The sequence below is a fragment of the Electrophorus electricus genome, chromosome 8 (assembly GCF_041902795.1).
Source record: "Electrophorus electricus isolate QZ-2024a chromosome 8, ASM4190279v1, whole genome shotgun sequence".
NCBI classification, from domain to species: domain Eukaryota; kingdom Metazoa; phylum Chordata; class Actinopteri; order Gymnotiformes; family Gymnotidae; genus Electrophorus; species Electrophorus electricus.
The window spans coordinates 20488201-20505901 of NC_137504.1; the positions used below are offsets into that span (position 1 = coordinate 20488201).

General features: G+C 46.8%; 1 protein-coding gene across 5 annotated transcripts in view; it reads left to right on the top strand.

The window, feature by feature from the left end:
* The window catches only part of LOC113583944 (mediator of RNA polymerase II transcription subunit 13-like), a 63921-nt gene that overhangs the window by 1695 nt on the left and 44525 nt on the right, over positions 1 to 17701 (top strand). For all 5 annotated transcript variants that reach the window (XM_035526997.2, XM_035526998.2, XM_035526995.2 and 2 more), the window contains exon 2: positions 12120 to 12357. In XM_035526997.2, coding sequence (XP_035382890.1) covers positions 12120 to 12357 — 238 coding nt within the window. The remainder of the gene's footprint in view (positions 1 to 12119; positions 12358 to 17701) is intronic.

A 17701-nucleotide genomic window follows, 5' to 3' on the forward strand; every position in this document is an offset into this window, starting at 1 on the left:
ACAAGGGCCACACGACAGTGAAAGCATTAGGGTCGAACTTGAAGGCAATGTGAACATTTTAGTAGCGTCATGCTTCTCCTAGCCTTCTTCTCCACTGTTCATAATGTTCACCGATATCCACTCTCACCTCATGCTCTATAAACATCTGTAACTCAATAGCATTGGTTGATGAATCATGCTTTATATCCAATTGCTACCACATGACAGTTATTTCTCAATGTTTTTAGACCCCCCCCCCCCCCCAAAAAAAAAACCTCGAATGAAGTTTGGGATAAAACCATTTGGAAACGTGACAAGTTGGGAAGATGGTTTATTTCGACCAAAATTCTTCCACAGCTGCGAGGCATGTGAAGTGACCGTTGTACAGCCTTTGAAGGGAAACTTTGTGTACGTCTCCTTCATGTGGTCTGGGCTACTCTTACTTTACGCATATAATTAGTGTAATTGTATCATTTTCCTCCGCGCATGTAAATATGTTGCGCCGTGTAATGTATCACAATGTAATTAAAATTATTTTTGAGCTGCCGTGGATTTAAGGGTTTTGCAGGGATAACCGAAATTAAGTTGAGATGATTTGATTTGTGTAGTGGAACTACAAATATTTTGTTGAATCCCATGCTTTTGGATAGCCACTAGAGCCATGCCTATTCATTACAAGAAGAGCAACAGCCCTGCTACTTCAAATGATGGAGTTGCTCACTTCAGGACCTTTTTTTTGCATTAATTAATTTATGAGTGAATGCAGAATTCAGCTTTAGATAGCAATGTTTTTTAGTTTTTGTTTGTAAGTTTCCAGTAAAACTGTCTGTTATTTGTATAGCTGGTCTTTCCATGAGTGGTTCAAGTTGCCAAAGAATCGGACATCTTTTTTAAATCAATTTATGTGCATTAATTATCTTTAGTCTTTGATCTGCAGATTTTAAATAATTGAGATTGAGTTTTGACAGAGCAATATACTTAATTCTAAAGAAAAGTACAGAGCCAAGAATGAAGTTTCACTTCAGCTAAGCAGTAAAACTCCAAATATTGTAAAATATATTATTTGTTTGATATTGCTTCAACTTGCCAGTCCTATCTCCTGTTGAAAGATATGTATGGATGGTTGTGATTACAGAGATTTAGTAGAGACCACTGCAAATAGCCCCCTCCCCTTTATCCCACTGAAAGCTACAGAACAGAATATTTAAATCAGTGCCCACTTTCCGAGAAATCCCAGAAATAGATCAGCTGAACAGGCTTTATTCAAGGGAATCTCAGCTGTGAGCTGGACATGAAGAAATCCTCGGTTTTACTGTGAATTAGAGCGCACAGAAAAATCGGTCCAGGCGTCAATAGGAAAACAAGACGGCGGAGCCTTAAAAATAGTCAACTCGGGTTTGAGCTGGAAGAATGAGTCTGGCTGTGCAGCTATTTTCTGTGCCGTTAGGAAGAAAAGAGGCTGAAGGAGTGAGAGTGTGAGTGGGAGCTGGGGAATCTGTTTTCGTTTTAGGAAAGTATTATGTGTGATGTGCATTTCCTGAGTTCAAACTCCGGCCCACTTTGAAAGGAGCTGTCGCCCTCCGTAGCTCTGCCCTGACTCGTACTTTAGTCACCACTGAAATGTGGGGTGAAGGGAGAAAATACTACCCCCCCCCCCATACGTAAATATGCACTATACATAGACATATGCTCAGGCAAACACATGCTAAATTGTCTTGCTTTAATTAAACGAGTTTCATGGTCTTCTCCGACAGGCTTTTTTGACTGAAACGTTGGTAATTAAGTGTCGTCGAGTGGCAGTATAATGTGATCAGCTAAGAGGTGCTCATTAGCCAAACTGTATTCAGAGAGTGAGAGCTCCAAGTAGGCTGGTGACAATGCAGCACCAGCCTACAGATGGGTGGTGGGAAGGGAGGCCGTGCGATGGGAGCGATGAGCCTGGGAAAACCGCAACTGGGGCACCTTTGGTCGGAAAAACCGCGCTGAAAGCGGTTCCTTTTCTAACTAGGTTAACGAAGGGAAGATGGGGCAAATGAGCCTGCGCTTGACCCTGGCTGGATGTTTGACCCGTGTCACTGAGATGGTCTGCACTGGAATTATCCGTCACCAGGGAGCGAGGGCACTGGAGAGCAGGGCCTTCACTGCCTGGAAGAGTCCTGTCATCACCATCACAGGGCTGCAGCAGGATCCAGCAAATGACATCTCCGATAGATTAGATAATAACCGCTCGGAGGGTGTCTTTTATATCTGGCCAAGATCGAGCTCCATTATGCAAGCGATGGCAGTATATATTTGAGGAGAATAGTTCTTTGGGGGGGGCACGATCAAGAGGTGGATGAATCACTCAGCATAATCTCTTTATAATAGCCGTGCAAGGTAAGGCGAGATCCTGTTCAGAGAGGGAGTCTGCTGGAGGCGGGCAACCTGATTATCGGGCTGTGAGTTAAGGTTTACCAAACTACATGCGCAGTGCTCAGTAGAAGTACGATTTTCTAAGAATATTTGGTGTCTGTTTGCACCACGTGCAGGGTAAAGGAAAACAGGGGAAGGGGGGGGGGGGAAGGCGGCCATCTGGTTTGAAATGTAGTCCTGCTGTCCTCTGAGGCTACCAACCGCTGCATTCAAGGTTGCCTGCCATGTGTCGATGATGGAACAGATCTGCACCTTTAAGCTACACCTTTCTTGTCATCGATCTGACAGTCCTTTGCTCGTCTTGTTCGTCCCGTGGGAATAATGTTCATAGCGCCTCACAGGCCCCTCCCCCTCCTCCATAGCACCCAACATATTACTTCACTGCAAATCGATCTATTAACGAGCCTTGTCGCTTGTACTGCTCAGGGCCCAATGATTGAGGGGTGTGGGAGCTTGCTGGAAAAAGTGGAATAAATCCTTGGTAAATGATGGGTGTGTGTGTGTGTGTGTGTGTGTGTGTGTGTGTGTGTGTGTGTGTGTGTGTGTGTGTGTGTGGGGCGCAGGAGTATGGGGGACCCTTCCCTGCCATGAGGCGGAAGTATGCCTAAACAGTAGTCTTGGTGTTGCTCTAAGTGTGTGTGTTTGTACCACACCACCACAGTAGGCTGATATTTGGGAGTGGTGGTGGTTTCACTGTGAAATATGTAAGCCCTGCAGTGCCAGCTGTGTGCTATTCTTAGCCTTCTGGTGTTCCTGCACGCTATGTGACACAAGGGAGTAGAAGAAGAAGAAGAAGAAGGAGAGTTGGCTGAGCGGCGGCGGCCCATCTCAGCCACCCAGATAAAGGACAGCAGGTGTCCTTGCTAGCCCCGCCGCTGTCTGCTCTCCTTCAAGGTTGTATCGATGAGTACGGCAGCAGCTCTAAATTCGTGGGTCTGATAGAAGGCTGCCAGGCTTGGGCTGCGCTCGCTCTGTCCAGCGGAGTCGCCCTAAATTGTCTGACAGGAATCTGGTTGCAGTGTGCCATTCTGAGGTATTACACAACAACAAGGGAAGCTTGAGCTCAAGACGGCCATGCTGAGGGTTGTAGCCGTGCTTGATCAATGGCAGAAATAATTCAGGGGACTTCCTAATTCCTTTTAAAAAAATATTGTGAGCCTGAATTGTGTAATTGCAGCAGAGATTAAGTAGCATTACATTTAACTTTGGTGCACTATGAAAATATTTTAAAAGAATAGGGTTAGTCCCAATTATGTAATTGCAGTATAGATAAAGTAGCATTACGGTTAACGGTGGTGCACTGATCGTACTTTTTTTTTTTCATGCTTGATTTCAACTGAGCAGTAGTACGGGCGTATTCAAGACGCGTGCTTAGCCCACATTGGTTATTTAGGAATGCACTATTCACCATGCTTTATTGAACTTATTCATTTGCAAACCATAGGGGTTCCCATGAAGCGCTGCACTGTGTTAGTTGACATGTGTTGTGCCATACCTAATGGCAAAGTTCATAAAGGGCTCAGAGGGACCAGTGCAGAGATGCCATCCCAAAGCCCTCTCCCGTCGCCTTGATCAGTGGCCCAGCGCAACCAATACGGCCACACCCACTCATGGAAGGCATGAGGGATTGGTGTCCCACTGTGACCTGTCTGCACGGGACACCCGCCCTCGGACCCGTGTGCACTCCCGTGGCTGGGTGCCAGGATTTGGGCTTGGCTCTGATCATAGCTGGTCTGCCTGGAGGCCCTTTGGGCTATGCTGAAAAACTTTTAAAGCATGAATGCAAACCAAAGAACTGGGTTGCCTTTTCCTCAGCTAATAAGGCTGTAGCTTTTGTTTTCTATCCAAGAAATACTGCTTGGTGTTATTTTATCTACAGTACTGTGCAAAAGTCTTAGGCAACCATTAGATTGCTTGTTTTAGCAATGGTATAATGACCATTTGTCATTATTTAGCAGTCTCTTTATTAAGATACAACCCCCCCCCCCCCCCCCCCCCCCTTGTACACAAACTGTTTAAAAACTGAAACCAAAATGGCTTCTAGAGGCAGAAGTCAGTATTTAATGTGGCCTCCCTTGGCACTAAGCACATATTAAACTCTTGGGGAGACTGTCCTGAAGTTTTCTGAAGTCATCTTCCTGTACCATTCCACTCAGGTTCCATTCCATGTAGGTTTAGGAGAAAAACCTAAAGGGCCAGGTCCCTGCTGTTGCTCAACTGTAAGGGGAGGTCATATTAAATACTTGCCACCATGGCCTATTGAAGCTGTTTTTTTTTTTTGTTCTTCCTTTTTTAAATAATGCACGCACATTTCCTGTATTTTCTAGCTGTATTCTAATAAAGAGACTGTGTCACTATTTCTCAGTCATTCCACCATTGCTAAAACAACAAATCTAATGGTTGCCTAAGACGTTTGCACAGTACGGTACATTTCACAGGCGTATTACTCAAAAACACCGTAATTAGTGAAACAAGCCAATAGTGAGGCTGATATCTGGACCTCCATGTTTAATAACTATGGGAATGTTCTTATGAAAGGACCTATGTGGGTAATACAGCTCTGCTTACTCGCCCAGTTAGGAGACACTCAAGGCAGTTTATATTAGTGTCCAATTAGCCTTAAAGTGGCTGCTATTACACAATTACTTGATTACATGCATTCAGTTTTGGATTATTATACTGAGGCCTAAAAAGATTTCCTAGAGGGTGTTTTTTTGTTTTTCCCCATCCAGCCGCTTGTTCTCCTACCGCACCTTCAGGATTAAGACCCAGCAAATTGAAGGGAGCCGCAGGACCCGTGCTGACCAAGGCCTCAGCTGGACGAGTGTTGGCGTGGCTGAGGTTTTGGTCTGATTTTGTAGGTGCGCAGTGATGAGAGGCTTATGGTTTTCCAATGATGCGAGCAAAACGAGAATCAGGTGGCAGAAGCTGAGAGAGGGCACAAGTGTGAAAGATTGAGAATTTACATCCCTTTGTAATTTGCAGTCAACAGCAAAGGATCCCTAAACTGCCTGCAATGTTATCTGTCTGCTGTAACCCTGGAGACTGAGTCCTGAAAATTGAATAAGTTGCTGAAGTCTTACAGATGTTGTATGTTGCCTAGCAACAGTTTTGACTTCCCTCTCTTCCCTTGCCCCTCCTCTCTTGTTATCTCTCTCTCTCTCTCTCTCTCTCTCTCACACACACACACACTCTCTCTCTCTCTCTCTCTCTCTCTCTCTCTCTCTCTCTCTCTCTCTCTCTCTCTCTCTCTCTCTCTCTCTCTCTCTTCCATGCCTGTCAGAGTTAATTAAGTTGCATGTGAGACAAGCTGGTAAAGAAGCCCTTGGTTTATTTATTTGCCTGTTAATAATTCAGCCTAAGCAGAGACAGTGTTTTAGGTTGCTCGCCTGTCTTTAGAGGAAGCTACCTTTAGGGTCTTGCCTCGTGCCTTTGTTTGCCAATGCAATGGCTCCTGGCTGCAGTGTTCCTCACCCTTTGCCCACCGCCCCTCCCACACACAGACTCTCTCCCCACCACCCCCGACAGGTGAGGCGTCAAGGGCTAATGGCGACGCTCCACCGCGTGCGGCTCTCCCCTGATTGGCAGGTCCATCCGTCACTCTGCCCGAGGGACGCCAACTGCTCTAATTAGGTCGCTCGCCTCCTCTCGCCTCCCGGGGCTAGATCCCTGCTATGGAACAGGATCAAATGGTGCCTCCTCCCATTGTGTTGCCTTGTAAAGTTGGCGGCAGAAGGTCGAATAGAAAGCACCCGTGTGGAGGTACGGGGCCCAGGGGCGTCTCCGCACCTGTCTGACACCTTGCTCTGTGTCCTACTCAGCTCTGCGCTACAAGCATTAGCCTAGCTTCTGTGCAGCTGCGAAAGTGCAGCAAAGAAACACACGTACACCAAAAAACAAAAAAACAAACAACAAATGCAATAATTTGGGTTAAACCAATTCCGCTGGATTAATTGGATGAGGGAGGATCGTTCGGGAGGCCCGTTTTTGCTTTGGAGTCAAGTCATCTGAAGAGGAGGAAGTCAGACTTCCTGAGAAAGGCCTCTCTGGTCTCTGCTCTGAAACTCGGAGGTGGGAAGCGCTGTGTGGAGTGAGGAGCAGAGGAGGCTAATTCCTCTCCCGTTCATTTCTCTGCAGTACAAGAACCAGAAGATCGACAAGCTCCATATTGAGAGATTCCATAATTGTAAAAGAGTCTCTCGCACAGAGAAATGGCCTCCGTTAGCCACTGTGGAAACACGTTTTGTCTGGCCCTTTGTCATCTGTGTGAGAATTTCTGAACACTCAAGGCTTTTAGCAGGACTTGTCAGCCGGTTACTATGAAATCAGTTCAATGTCAATTCATTGCTTTTCACAAAATGATATGGTAATAGAGCTGATATACACTCTTTTGTGGTTTCCTGTAGCTTCCCTTTGCTGGTATTGCATTAGAAGTTGAAATCAGAGGGGAGCGCTATCAAATGAACGCGTTCACATGTCTCTTGATTGCAAGCTCCATTTTACACTGAAATTATTGGGCCCATTTGACCATTTTTGTCACGTGCCTTTCAATTTCTTCCCCATTTGTCTTGTCTTACTCAATTGTTTACCACGTTAATAATGCCCTCACTTGAAGAGCACTAGTTAGGTGTGAGGTTTTGTATCTCCAAGTCCCATTTCCCACAGTAATCAGCAACACTATACAACAGTATACAACACTGATCTAATAATATGTAACTATAGAAATTACACAGTGCATAGTTATCGTATGAACACACTGTGATGTTAGGCGAGTATACGGTAATGCACTTTTATTGCTGCTGCACGTAATCCCCTGCACTCTTGCAAAACTGGAGCCCCATGGTGCAGTTATAAGCCAGCTGTAAGATTTTGCTCAAATTGTACTATTTTGTATATCCCCAGTGATAAACGGCTCCCCTCAGCAGCACGCTGACTCCTGTATCTAATCACGAACGCACTGCAGTGATGGTTTACAGGCGCCCGTGCTTTGCCAGAGTGCTAGGTGGATTTTTATGAATGGGGACCTTTGTGTTTGCTTACCTGCTATGATAACAAAAGGGGCCACTGGAAGGCTCAGTCAGTGGAGCTTCAGCCGGGAGCCCCAGCTCCGCTCCCAGCTTTCTGTTGATGCTTGTTTGAGCTTTACTATGTGGCGAGGTCCTCTGTTCACCCCGCCACCCCGATCGATCCCAGAGGTGCCCGCTCTGTCGCGGAAGGGTTTTGTGTGCAGGCTTGTACATGAACTTACCCTATAAGTGTAACCCGAGACTGGGTCCTCCCTGAAATCAACAGTGTTCTTTTAACACGTGTAAACTCCCATGGAGGTGAATATCACTGCCGCACTTTGTGGTTATGCTGGATGGATTGCAGTGGGATTATATTGTGCAAAAATATAATCTGTCTTCTGTGTAGGTTTTTTTTTTTAAAGTAGGCTTCTGACAGAATCACTGCACCACCAGCAGTATTGCTGCATTTTCAAATCAACTCCCAGACTCAGAAAAAGTTCCCTTTTCTCATGTGAGTTTAAATATAAGTGTTGCAAGAAGTGCATATTTCTTTTTTGCCCTTGAAAATCTGTCATACAGTACATCTATGGCTAAATAATAAACACAAGTTTTGAAAAGAAGCTCTCGTCCCACGGTGTCACAACTTCCCTGGGGCTCCGACTCTGTACACATATAGTATTAGTGTAAACTTTATTGTACCAGAAATGCTGACCTGATACTTGGGAAGAAGCAGAACTGGTTTCCCCGGTTGCTGGATATGTTGTATGCGTTGTGCACTTTGCATTTCTCATTGATTAATTGTCTCTGAGCACCACGTGATCCATTGAACTCCGTGTGCTTGATGAGATGTCACAGAAGTGTGTGTGTGTGTGGGGGGGGGGGACGACGACACATGACACTCTGACAAACGCTGCCTTGCAGATTTAGTTGATTCGCCTCTTTGATTGTGAAAGGCCATTGTGCTTTGACTGTCTTGGTGGGGGCAGTTGTAGCAGTGTGGGCTACATTAGCTGCCCAAGGGCTACCTGCTGCAACGGTACCGTACCAGTACCAGTAACAGTGTGGACAGCACTGTAAGGTGTGGGTGTGGCACTTTGTGGAGGGAGTTGAAGACTGTGGAATCCTGTTAGATAATATTTGGGAGTATTGAAGAGAGGAGGAGCTCAGGAGAGTTTTTAAATTAATTTCTTGTGTGTGAAGAGAAAAGGTTTAATAAGGTGGTGGATGTCTTCAAACATTCACCAAGAAAAAAAAACTTTTATAGGAAAGGGGGGGGGGGGAGATCTTCTAACATATATATATTTTTTTTTTCCTAGACAGCAGTGAGATCAAATAGAAAGAAATGTTGGCTTTTATGTCTCCTGCTTTTTACACAATTTTTTTTTTGAGTGAAAGTATCTTCCTAATCAGATTTTTCAAGTTGATTTGCAACTGATCATAAAACAGATCTTTCAGGATGAATGCAAATGTCTCATTCAAGACCAGTGAGGTGGGAGGGCTTGAGTCATGTGACTCCACACCTCTGCAGGCCAGTTTACATGAGCAGTCTTTCTGAAACAGTTCCCATAATCTTTACTTAGGCTAATAAGAGAAGAAAAATACATTAGTCAGTCATAATATCATTAATATAATATAAATAAATAAGATAGTGAGCTGGCTGTCTTATGTTATATTTTACCATTAGCTAGTCTATCAGGCAAGTTGTTATTACTATTGTTGTTGTTATTATTAATAACAATGTCATTCTCATTTCATTGAATGTAGCCTAATAAGGTTTATGGGAAGGTTTATCTTGTGCATGCACTGACTTGACTTGACTTCCCCGATTACTGAAACTCTGTTCAGCTTCTGTGAACGTGGGTCCTAACTTGACTTACTTGATTCATGTTAAGACTTGAGATTTACTTGTAAACTCCTCCCACCTTTGCTAATCTGTATTATAAATTGTAATCTGCACCATGCTATCTTCCTTCATCCGACAGGCTTACTTTTACTGCAATAAACTTTTACTTACCTTTCAGCAATAGCCTTTTTGCCATATTGATGTACTTGTTCAGGGTTTTACACGTAAAGTAGACACACAGCCTTTAATATGTTCATTATGTGTTATTAATCTGATACTTGCTTGTTGTTTGAATTTTATTCATCACTGGTATATTTGTGAGCCTCTCTCTCATCAACCCACGGCTCCACCGAAGCGTAAAATGTATTATTGAAAGAGATGATAGATAGATAGATAGATAGATAGATAGATAGATCGATAGATCGAACAGGCTTCACAAACCAAATTCTTTTTTGTGTAATCTGATTTCGGCTGAAGTACTTGAGTAGTGGGAAAAACCCATCCATGACAAAGCATATACTTTTAACTGAAGTGAGAATCCACACCAGCAGGGTGTGTGGCTGCCGGTGATCAACCTTTTGAGCAGGCAAATTTTTCCTGTGGGCTTTTTGCTTCCTTAGTGGCTTGTTAGTGATTTTTGTGGCCTGTTGGACCATGTCGAGAGCACCGTGACAATACGATTAAAGAGTAGTGTAAGCGTGTGCGGAGCTGGGGAAGAAGAACTCGCATTCTCGACCAAAAAAAGTCCGTGGTCCTGCCACTGAGTGTTCACGCTCCGTTGGGGAATGACAGACTTTACACCCATTCAAACGTTCCTTTCAATCCTTTGTCTCTTCTGTTGCTAGTTACGTTGTGTGCATTTGCTCAGAACTGCGTGACTGCCTGAGAGGGATTTTAGGCGGTTGGCCGTTTCGGCGGCTAAAACCCGCAGCACCGGCACTGGCTCGACTGTGGCGAAATGTCACTGCCTGATAGGAGCTGTTTGCTTTTCCTCTGAGTTCGGGCTGCCTGATTGGACTGCAGTGTTCCACATAGGCTCATCCTTGACCTCGGAGCTATTTTGGGCTGAGCCTATAGCACGTCAATGTTTATATCTCCTGTACACACTCTGTGATTATAGACGACACACAGAGAGAGTGTGTGAGCGCGTATATATGTGTGTGTGTGTGTATGTGTACATATAATCGTCTATGTCTCCTTCTCTCCCTTTTCTCTCTATCCTTCCATCTTCTCACTCTCTTGCTCAAATGCTTACACGTACACTGAAACCAAGCAGCTGGAAGACATTATTTCCCAGGCTTGGGGCGTTTGCTTACATGTTGGCAGAGTTTGAGACCCTGATATGGAAGCTCTCTCACCTTCATAACTGGGCCCATATTTCCCTACACACACACACACACACACACACACACACACACACACACACACACACACACACACGCGCACAGATTTCCCAACACCCTCTAATGCATGCGTGTGACCAGGTAGTGATCCAGCAGCACTGGCGAATTTCAGTGGTGGCGTCTAAAAGCTGGCCAACATGGCATGGTGCCAGGATGGCTGCGCTCGTCGGGGTGTGCCCCGCGGGGACGCGCGCCGCTCGGCTCCTCCTCGGCTCCTCCTCGGCTCCTCTACCATTCGTCCTCCCACGGCTTTGTCCTGTCGCGTGGATTCTGGTTGTGCAGGCCTGCTTTTCTCTTTGCCAGCCTGGTCGCCTGGAAACGTCTTTCCCCTATACTCTTTTGATTCTGCGTTGGGCCTGAGACGTTCCACAGACGTTTCCAGAGCCTAACGTGTAGGTGCTCTCCATCCGACATGACGTGTAGGTGCTCTCCACCTCGAGCAGTGGCTTCGTGTCGGCCTCCGCTCGGCCCGGACGGGGGAAAGGTGTCAAACGGTTACGCGCTGGTAGTCCAACCTGACGGGGCCCCTCTCGTTCCTCTTGGCCTCGCCTCGGTCTTTCTCCTCCTGCCTCAGGCTCTGCCTCTCACATTTCCACCTCGCTCGCCTGCCTTGTCACCCGGGGCTTTTTCGGTCGTGCCCTCCCTCAACTCCCGCCTGCCTTTTTTCTCTTCTCTCTCTCAATCCTGTCTTTGCTCGCACGTTTACACTTTCCATCATATCCATTCCTGAAGTATAACGACTGCTTTCTCCTCATCTGTCACTCTGCCAATCTGCTTTTCAGCCGGGCTTCTCTCTTTTTTTTTTTTTTTTTCTTTTATAGCGTTCGTACGTCGGCCGTACTGATTTTCAGGAAATGACTAACTTGACTGTGATGTGAAGCTCGAGGCTCCACTCTTGAACCGCTGGTCGCAGCAAAGGCTTGTATGATCCTCAAGCATGGGTCACGATCTCGGCGATAATAGATTATCTTGACTCATCCGGGGAATAGTCTTTGCAGAGGAGCTGCGCGCTGGGCCATTCTCTTATCTAGCAACAGTGGAGAAGATTTAAACAGTGTCCGCAAGTGCAAACACAAACCCGTCCAAAGCGACTGAAGAGCTGTGAACGAAAGGACAATCTGCTGTAGTGAAGTGACAAATGAAGGCTCCACATTGTTGCCAAAGCCCTAATCATAGCTTATGATTAACTCGCAGTGTTGACTTTTTAATTGGTCTTTTAATCTAATATTGAATATGTTGCTACGATGATAAGAGCCAAATGTTTGCACATGCAGAACACGTGCATAATTTGTCATTTGGTTTGCTTAGTACTGTGAGTTTTGTAGCCTTTTAAAATGGGAAACATTACGCAAGAATAGCTTTGATTTTGCAATCTTCCACTGAAATAAATGTTTTGAATGAGTGTTTTTTTTTTTTATTGCTGTGGTTCCTCTTAGATCCAGGTGTCTTAGCTTTGTCCTCTCGGTGTGTTTGCAGGCGGAGTTAACCGGCATCAAATGGAGATGCTACAACTTTCGAGGCGGGGCCGAGTACGGGCCAGTGATCTCGGCGCCAGCGCCGGACGACCCGGTGCTGTGCAGTTTCACGCGCTGCGTGCAAGCCAACCTGCTGTGTGTCTGGCGCCGACGTGTTACACCCGACGCCAAGGAGCTCTGGATCTTCTGGTGGGGGGACGAACCCAACCTGAGTGACATCATACATCACGAGCTGGAAGGTGAGTCCCCGCTGAACCCGTGCCTTGGTATTTGCTGCGTGTGTGTGTGTGTGTGTATAGTTGTACGTGTGTGCGTTTGAGTTTTGCATGTGTGTGTATACATGTACAAGTTGTATGTGTGTGCACGTGTGTGCGTTTGAGTTTTGCGTGTGTGTAAGAGAGAGTGCATGCGTACGTGAGTGCGTTTTGTGCGTCCGCTCTCGAGGCTTCTTGACAATGTGTGGGGACACACTGACAATGTGTGGGGACTGATGGACTCTAGCCAGATTCCACTTTGGCTGCTGGTTAGTTGAGAAGGAGACTTTTCGGGTATTTTTAGCCTTGCTGCTCACTTCGTGTGCCGCGGTGATGGCAAGCCTTTTCAAGGAACGGCGCTTTGAGAATACACTCCATCCTGATTGTCCCTCCTGCTTGTATCACTGTCAGCTGTTGATGCTGACTCCGCCCCCCCATATTAGTCCCTAAAAGCCAGGCTGAGTGAAGGAGGGTGTTCCGGAGGTGGCCTGATTTCTGTCGTTATAGTTATTACTGCTGGGATTATTCTAATGACGCACCCGGCGTTCACAGCAAGCCTTTGCAGCTTCTGAATTCTACTCTTGAAATAAAGAGTGGCCATATAATTTTTCCAGACACGCTCTCACAAGGTTTACAGGACCTCAGGGAAGCATACAGATGCCAGCTAGTGATTGGGGGGGGGGGGGGGGGGGGGTTGTAGAGAGAAGGGGAGAGTGTGGGAGGGAGAGAAAGAGATATGGAGGGGAGGGGGTAAGAGAGTGAGTGAGTGAATGACTGAATTCATGAGGGGTTGCCAGGTTGGTGTCAGGGCCCTGAGGTGCTACGTCGCTGGGCTACTGCTACTATCACACTGAGGAGCCTTGTGGTCAGTCGAGAGCAGTGTGTGTTTCATTCAGAGAGAAAATTGGTCTCATCCCAGTTTACACACACGCACACTTGCATGCACGCGCACACACACACACACACACACACACACACACACACACACACACACACACACACACACACACACACACACGGTACTCCAGGGCCATGACTCATATCATGCTGCATGCCCTGCTCTGTGGATGTACAAGTGTGTATGTCTCTGCAGGGTGTGTGTGTGTGAGTGTGTAAAATAGTGTGTCCTCGTGCCACTCACCACCCACAGCCTGTCCTGCTCTCATTCCCTGCTCCCACAACCCCCCCCCCCCACTGCGCTCCACACTCACCTCCTTGCTGACCTCTCCTTCCTTCCCACTGCGTCCTGCGTCCTGCCCGCTCTGAATGACATGGCAAGGTTATGTCCTGCCATCTCTGCTACCACCCTCCCCTGCTTGCACGCTCTGTCACAGTCAAGTATCGGTTCCAGTGGCAGAGTAAAAGGCAGATAATGCACTTGTGTAATGAGTCCTGCTGCTGCGCGGGACGTTGGGAAGCTGTAAGTCATGCCAACGGTGCATACACGGAGCCTGGCGCTTATTAGCCTGCAACCTTCTGCTGGCAACAGCCGGGTCCTGCTTGTCAAAACATTTCTAAAAAACCTGCATGGGCGATGTGGGATTCCTAATCCTAGTCTAGATTTTGATCAGTGTTTGTTTATTTCTTTTTCTTTTTAAAGTAGCATTTCAATATCTCTTTCCTCACATCTCAGGTCTTTGCATCTGCTCATTATAGCAGTGCAAACACTGTTCCCTGGACCACGCTCGGTATTTCTGCTGCAGTGTGGGATGAGCCACACACGCGTGCGTGCGTGCGTGTCTTGCTGCTTTAGCTGGAAATCCACTCCTCCGATGTTAGCCTTCTCTCTCTCTCCAACCCCCCAGCGCACTGGTTCAACAGAAGCTGGAAGTGCCTGTCCCCCTCGCCTCTCCTCTGAAACCCTGTCTGCTGTTTTCCCACTCCGCCTCCCTCCCGTGACCTTTCCCCAGCTGGGTGTGCAGGGGTTGTACGGAGGGCAGCACCATGAATACAGCTGGGCTAAGAGCCCTGACCACCACCTAATGGGGTGGTTGAATCAGGCTCTCTTCTCCAACAACCGTGGAGGATCTTAAAGAGGGTCGCGCTGGTCTGGCAGGCTGGACTGCCTGTCTGTGTGTGTGTGTGTCTGTGTGTGTAAAAGAGAGAGAATGATAGTCTTCATTTAAGGGGCTTAGACATTTTTTTAAGTGTGTAGTTTTAGCCCCATGGACTAATGTCATATTCATAATGAATCTTTAATAGGAGAGTTTAACAGAAGATGTCTTGGTTGAGTGTGTAATTGTTTTGCCTCTTTTGGCTTTCGGGTTCAGTTTTGTGGGTTTTTTTTCTTTCCAACTTTGATGTAATCTTGCCTGTATGTCTGACCGGGGTCAAAAAAGTGTGTGTGTCAGACATTTTGAATATGCAGGTATACTCATGGTCCCTCAGAGAAATGTCACTATGCAGAAGGAAGTCATTTTTGCTTTTTAAAATATAACCTTCCCAAAGGTGCGGTGCAAAATTCTCATTTCCTTAACATAAATTGAACTTTATGCAAAAGTATTAATACAACTTTTTAATGATATTGCTATTATTAAACGTGCGGTCTTCTTCAGGCATGGCTACATAGAGGCGTCATGTTTCCATTAGTGGATGCCCTGTCTCTCATTTGTCCTCTGTGTTCTAATCAGTATGCTCTCTAGTCAGGCCTTTGGAGGCGATCCTGGGTTAGTGGTTAACGTTACTCTTCTGTGGCTGGGATTGCCTGCTTCCTACTTTAGTGTTGGCCCAAAAGCATGTTGGGTCCCATGGGCCCTGGTGCAGCGAGGAATGCCCTGTGTCTGTTCGTCCCCACCCAAAAGCACCATCATCATCATCATCATCATCATCGTAAAGAGCCTGGAATTATGAGTAATCAGGTGCGGTAGATGCAGTGGGATACCTGGGAAGAGAGGAGGCATCTTTGGCGTATCCTTCCTCATGCCCGCTCAGTTTTCTGGCTGCTCCTGGACACTTCCACCCAGGGTGAATGAGGCAAGTGGAGTATGAAATCATGTTGTCAGAGAAAATATTGAAAGAACTTGTGTTGTCCGGCACTGGGGCCACGTCTGAGGCTGACGCACAAGGCCGGGTGCCTTTTTATAGGAGTGGCCTCCATGTTGGATTTCAACTGAGACGGGAAATGGTCTGGCTGTTGACCGGTGTGGTGGACGCAGCTTGTTTGAGGAGATTGCCTCCTTCTGGCAGTCTGCGTGCATGTCTTTGAGTGAGTGAGTGAGTGAGTGTGTGTGCTTGTTGAAGCGTGTGCACTTAAGTGTGCGCATGTGTGAGTTAAGAGCGTGTGGTTGAGTATGTGAGTGTGTTTGAAACAAATGAGTAGAGTGCGAGTGGGCTATTTCAGTGCAGGAAGACTGACCCCTATCACTGTTCTGTCAACTTCCTTCCCTCATGGCTATCACCTGTATCAGTAGCACACCCTCCCTCACTGCTACTGGCTGTGACAGTAGCAAACCCTCCCTCAGTGCCTCTGGCTGTAACTGTAACACACCCTCCCTCACTGCTACTGGCTGTGACAGTAGCATACTCTCCCTCAGTGCCTCTGGCTGTAACTGTAACACACCCTCCCTCAGTGCCTCTGGCTGTAACTGTAACACACCCTCCCTCACTGCTACTGGCTGTAACTGTAACACACCCTCCCTCAGTGCCACTGGCTGTACACCTCCTTCTTAACTGCTCCTCTGTCGTTGCTTTTTTGTGGTGCTAAGCAGTTTGCTCTGGCTGCCTCCTCTCAGGTTGCGCAAGCCTCATAACAACAGGACTGAGCACCCGGAAATCACTATGGTTATAAAAGGTAGAGATGTGATTAAAGAAATGCATTGTGGGACGTTTTGCCATGTTAAAAACTACAGAAGAAGAAGAGAGGGGGAAAAGGTGTTCAAATCAGTCTAGGAAAGTGATCTGGTCTGTTTGGCCTGGGGCTGTTTACCAAGCTGACAACTGCAGTGTGTGTGTAAGGACTGCAAGGCTGATTGTAAGCAACCACCTCAGCTGCCACGTCCAGAGTTGCGAGCGCTCTTAGAGCATCGCACTTGGAGTATTCCATCAGGCCTCCGGACTCACGAAAGAGTGCCCTCACTCTGATAACGCAAGAGCAAATGTTCAAAGTCACCGTGGTTTTTAAGGTTTAAGCTATTGACTTAAATGACTGACTGAAAAAAAACCCCCAGACAATATGAGACCGGTCAATATGAGCCAAAGATCTTTTATTATTTCAAACTTGTGGAACCACACAAAATCTATTAACTTGCTGTTAAACATAGAAACAATTATTTTTGTATTTTTATATAATGTATTTTATATAATGCGATTCCTGTCTGTGGGGTTGACTTATCTGTGACCCACACACACACACGTGCGCATGCACACGCAGTCAACTGTGCTGCCTGAAACCAAAGCAAGTGTTTTATTCCCATCAGGCCGGAGGAAACTAATTATTATACAAAGAATGTGCATTGATGGACTGCAATTAACAGGCAGCCTGTGGCAGAAGCCATGCTTGTGGGCGTCACCAATTAACCAGTGCTTAATGAACTGCGCTCTGCTGTGTAGCTGACAGCGGCCAGCCCTTTTAGGAGGTGACGGCGTTGTCGTGTGGTGAACAGGCGATGCAACTCCCCTCCAAATTCACCCCCCCCCCCAAATGTGCTTTCCTCGATGCTTTGCCTTCTTTTTCTGCTTTCTTTCTCTCTCTCTTTCTTTCTCCCCTTCTCTCTCACCCCCCCCCCCGTTCTTTCCTGACTTAGCCGACCGTTCTCAGATTTCTCCCTGTGTGCTCATTTTCAAATTTGTCTCCACTGCCCCCCACCACACACACATACCCACACCCCTCCCCCTCCCTGTCCGCTGTTGGGGACACAACCATTGTTTCAGCGAGCTCGTTGCCATACATCATGGGCCAAATATAGACCTTCAGGGAATCGATGAGCGAGAGTGTGCTGGAGGAGAAGCACGCAACCCCCCCCCCCCAAATTTATAACACTCTCCCCACTTTGCCTATATCGTCGGCCGTCTCCAGGCACGAGGAGTGACCCGCGATGAACTGTTCGCACGCGTGGCATTTCGCCGTCATTTTGCATGGAGATGAAAAGTGACTTTGCTGGATCTCCTTTATCCTCCGTGACACACACACACTGCGTCTCCGTTGATGTGAGCCGCTGCCTTGTTCGTGACCTGACACTTCAGCCAGTGACCTAATGAGCCCCGCATTATTTATATAACATGCGCATTACTTCTTTATTCGGAAATTCCGATGCGTCAGTCGCACGGTATTTGCCCTGATATGATGCCATGGTGTGTCCTGCCGTGATGTGCTCTCCCAGGATTTTGTTTA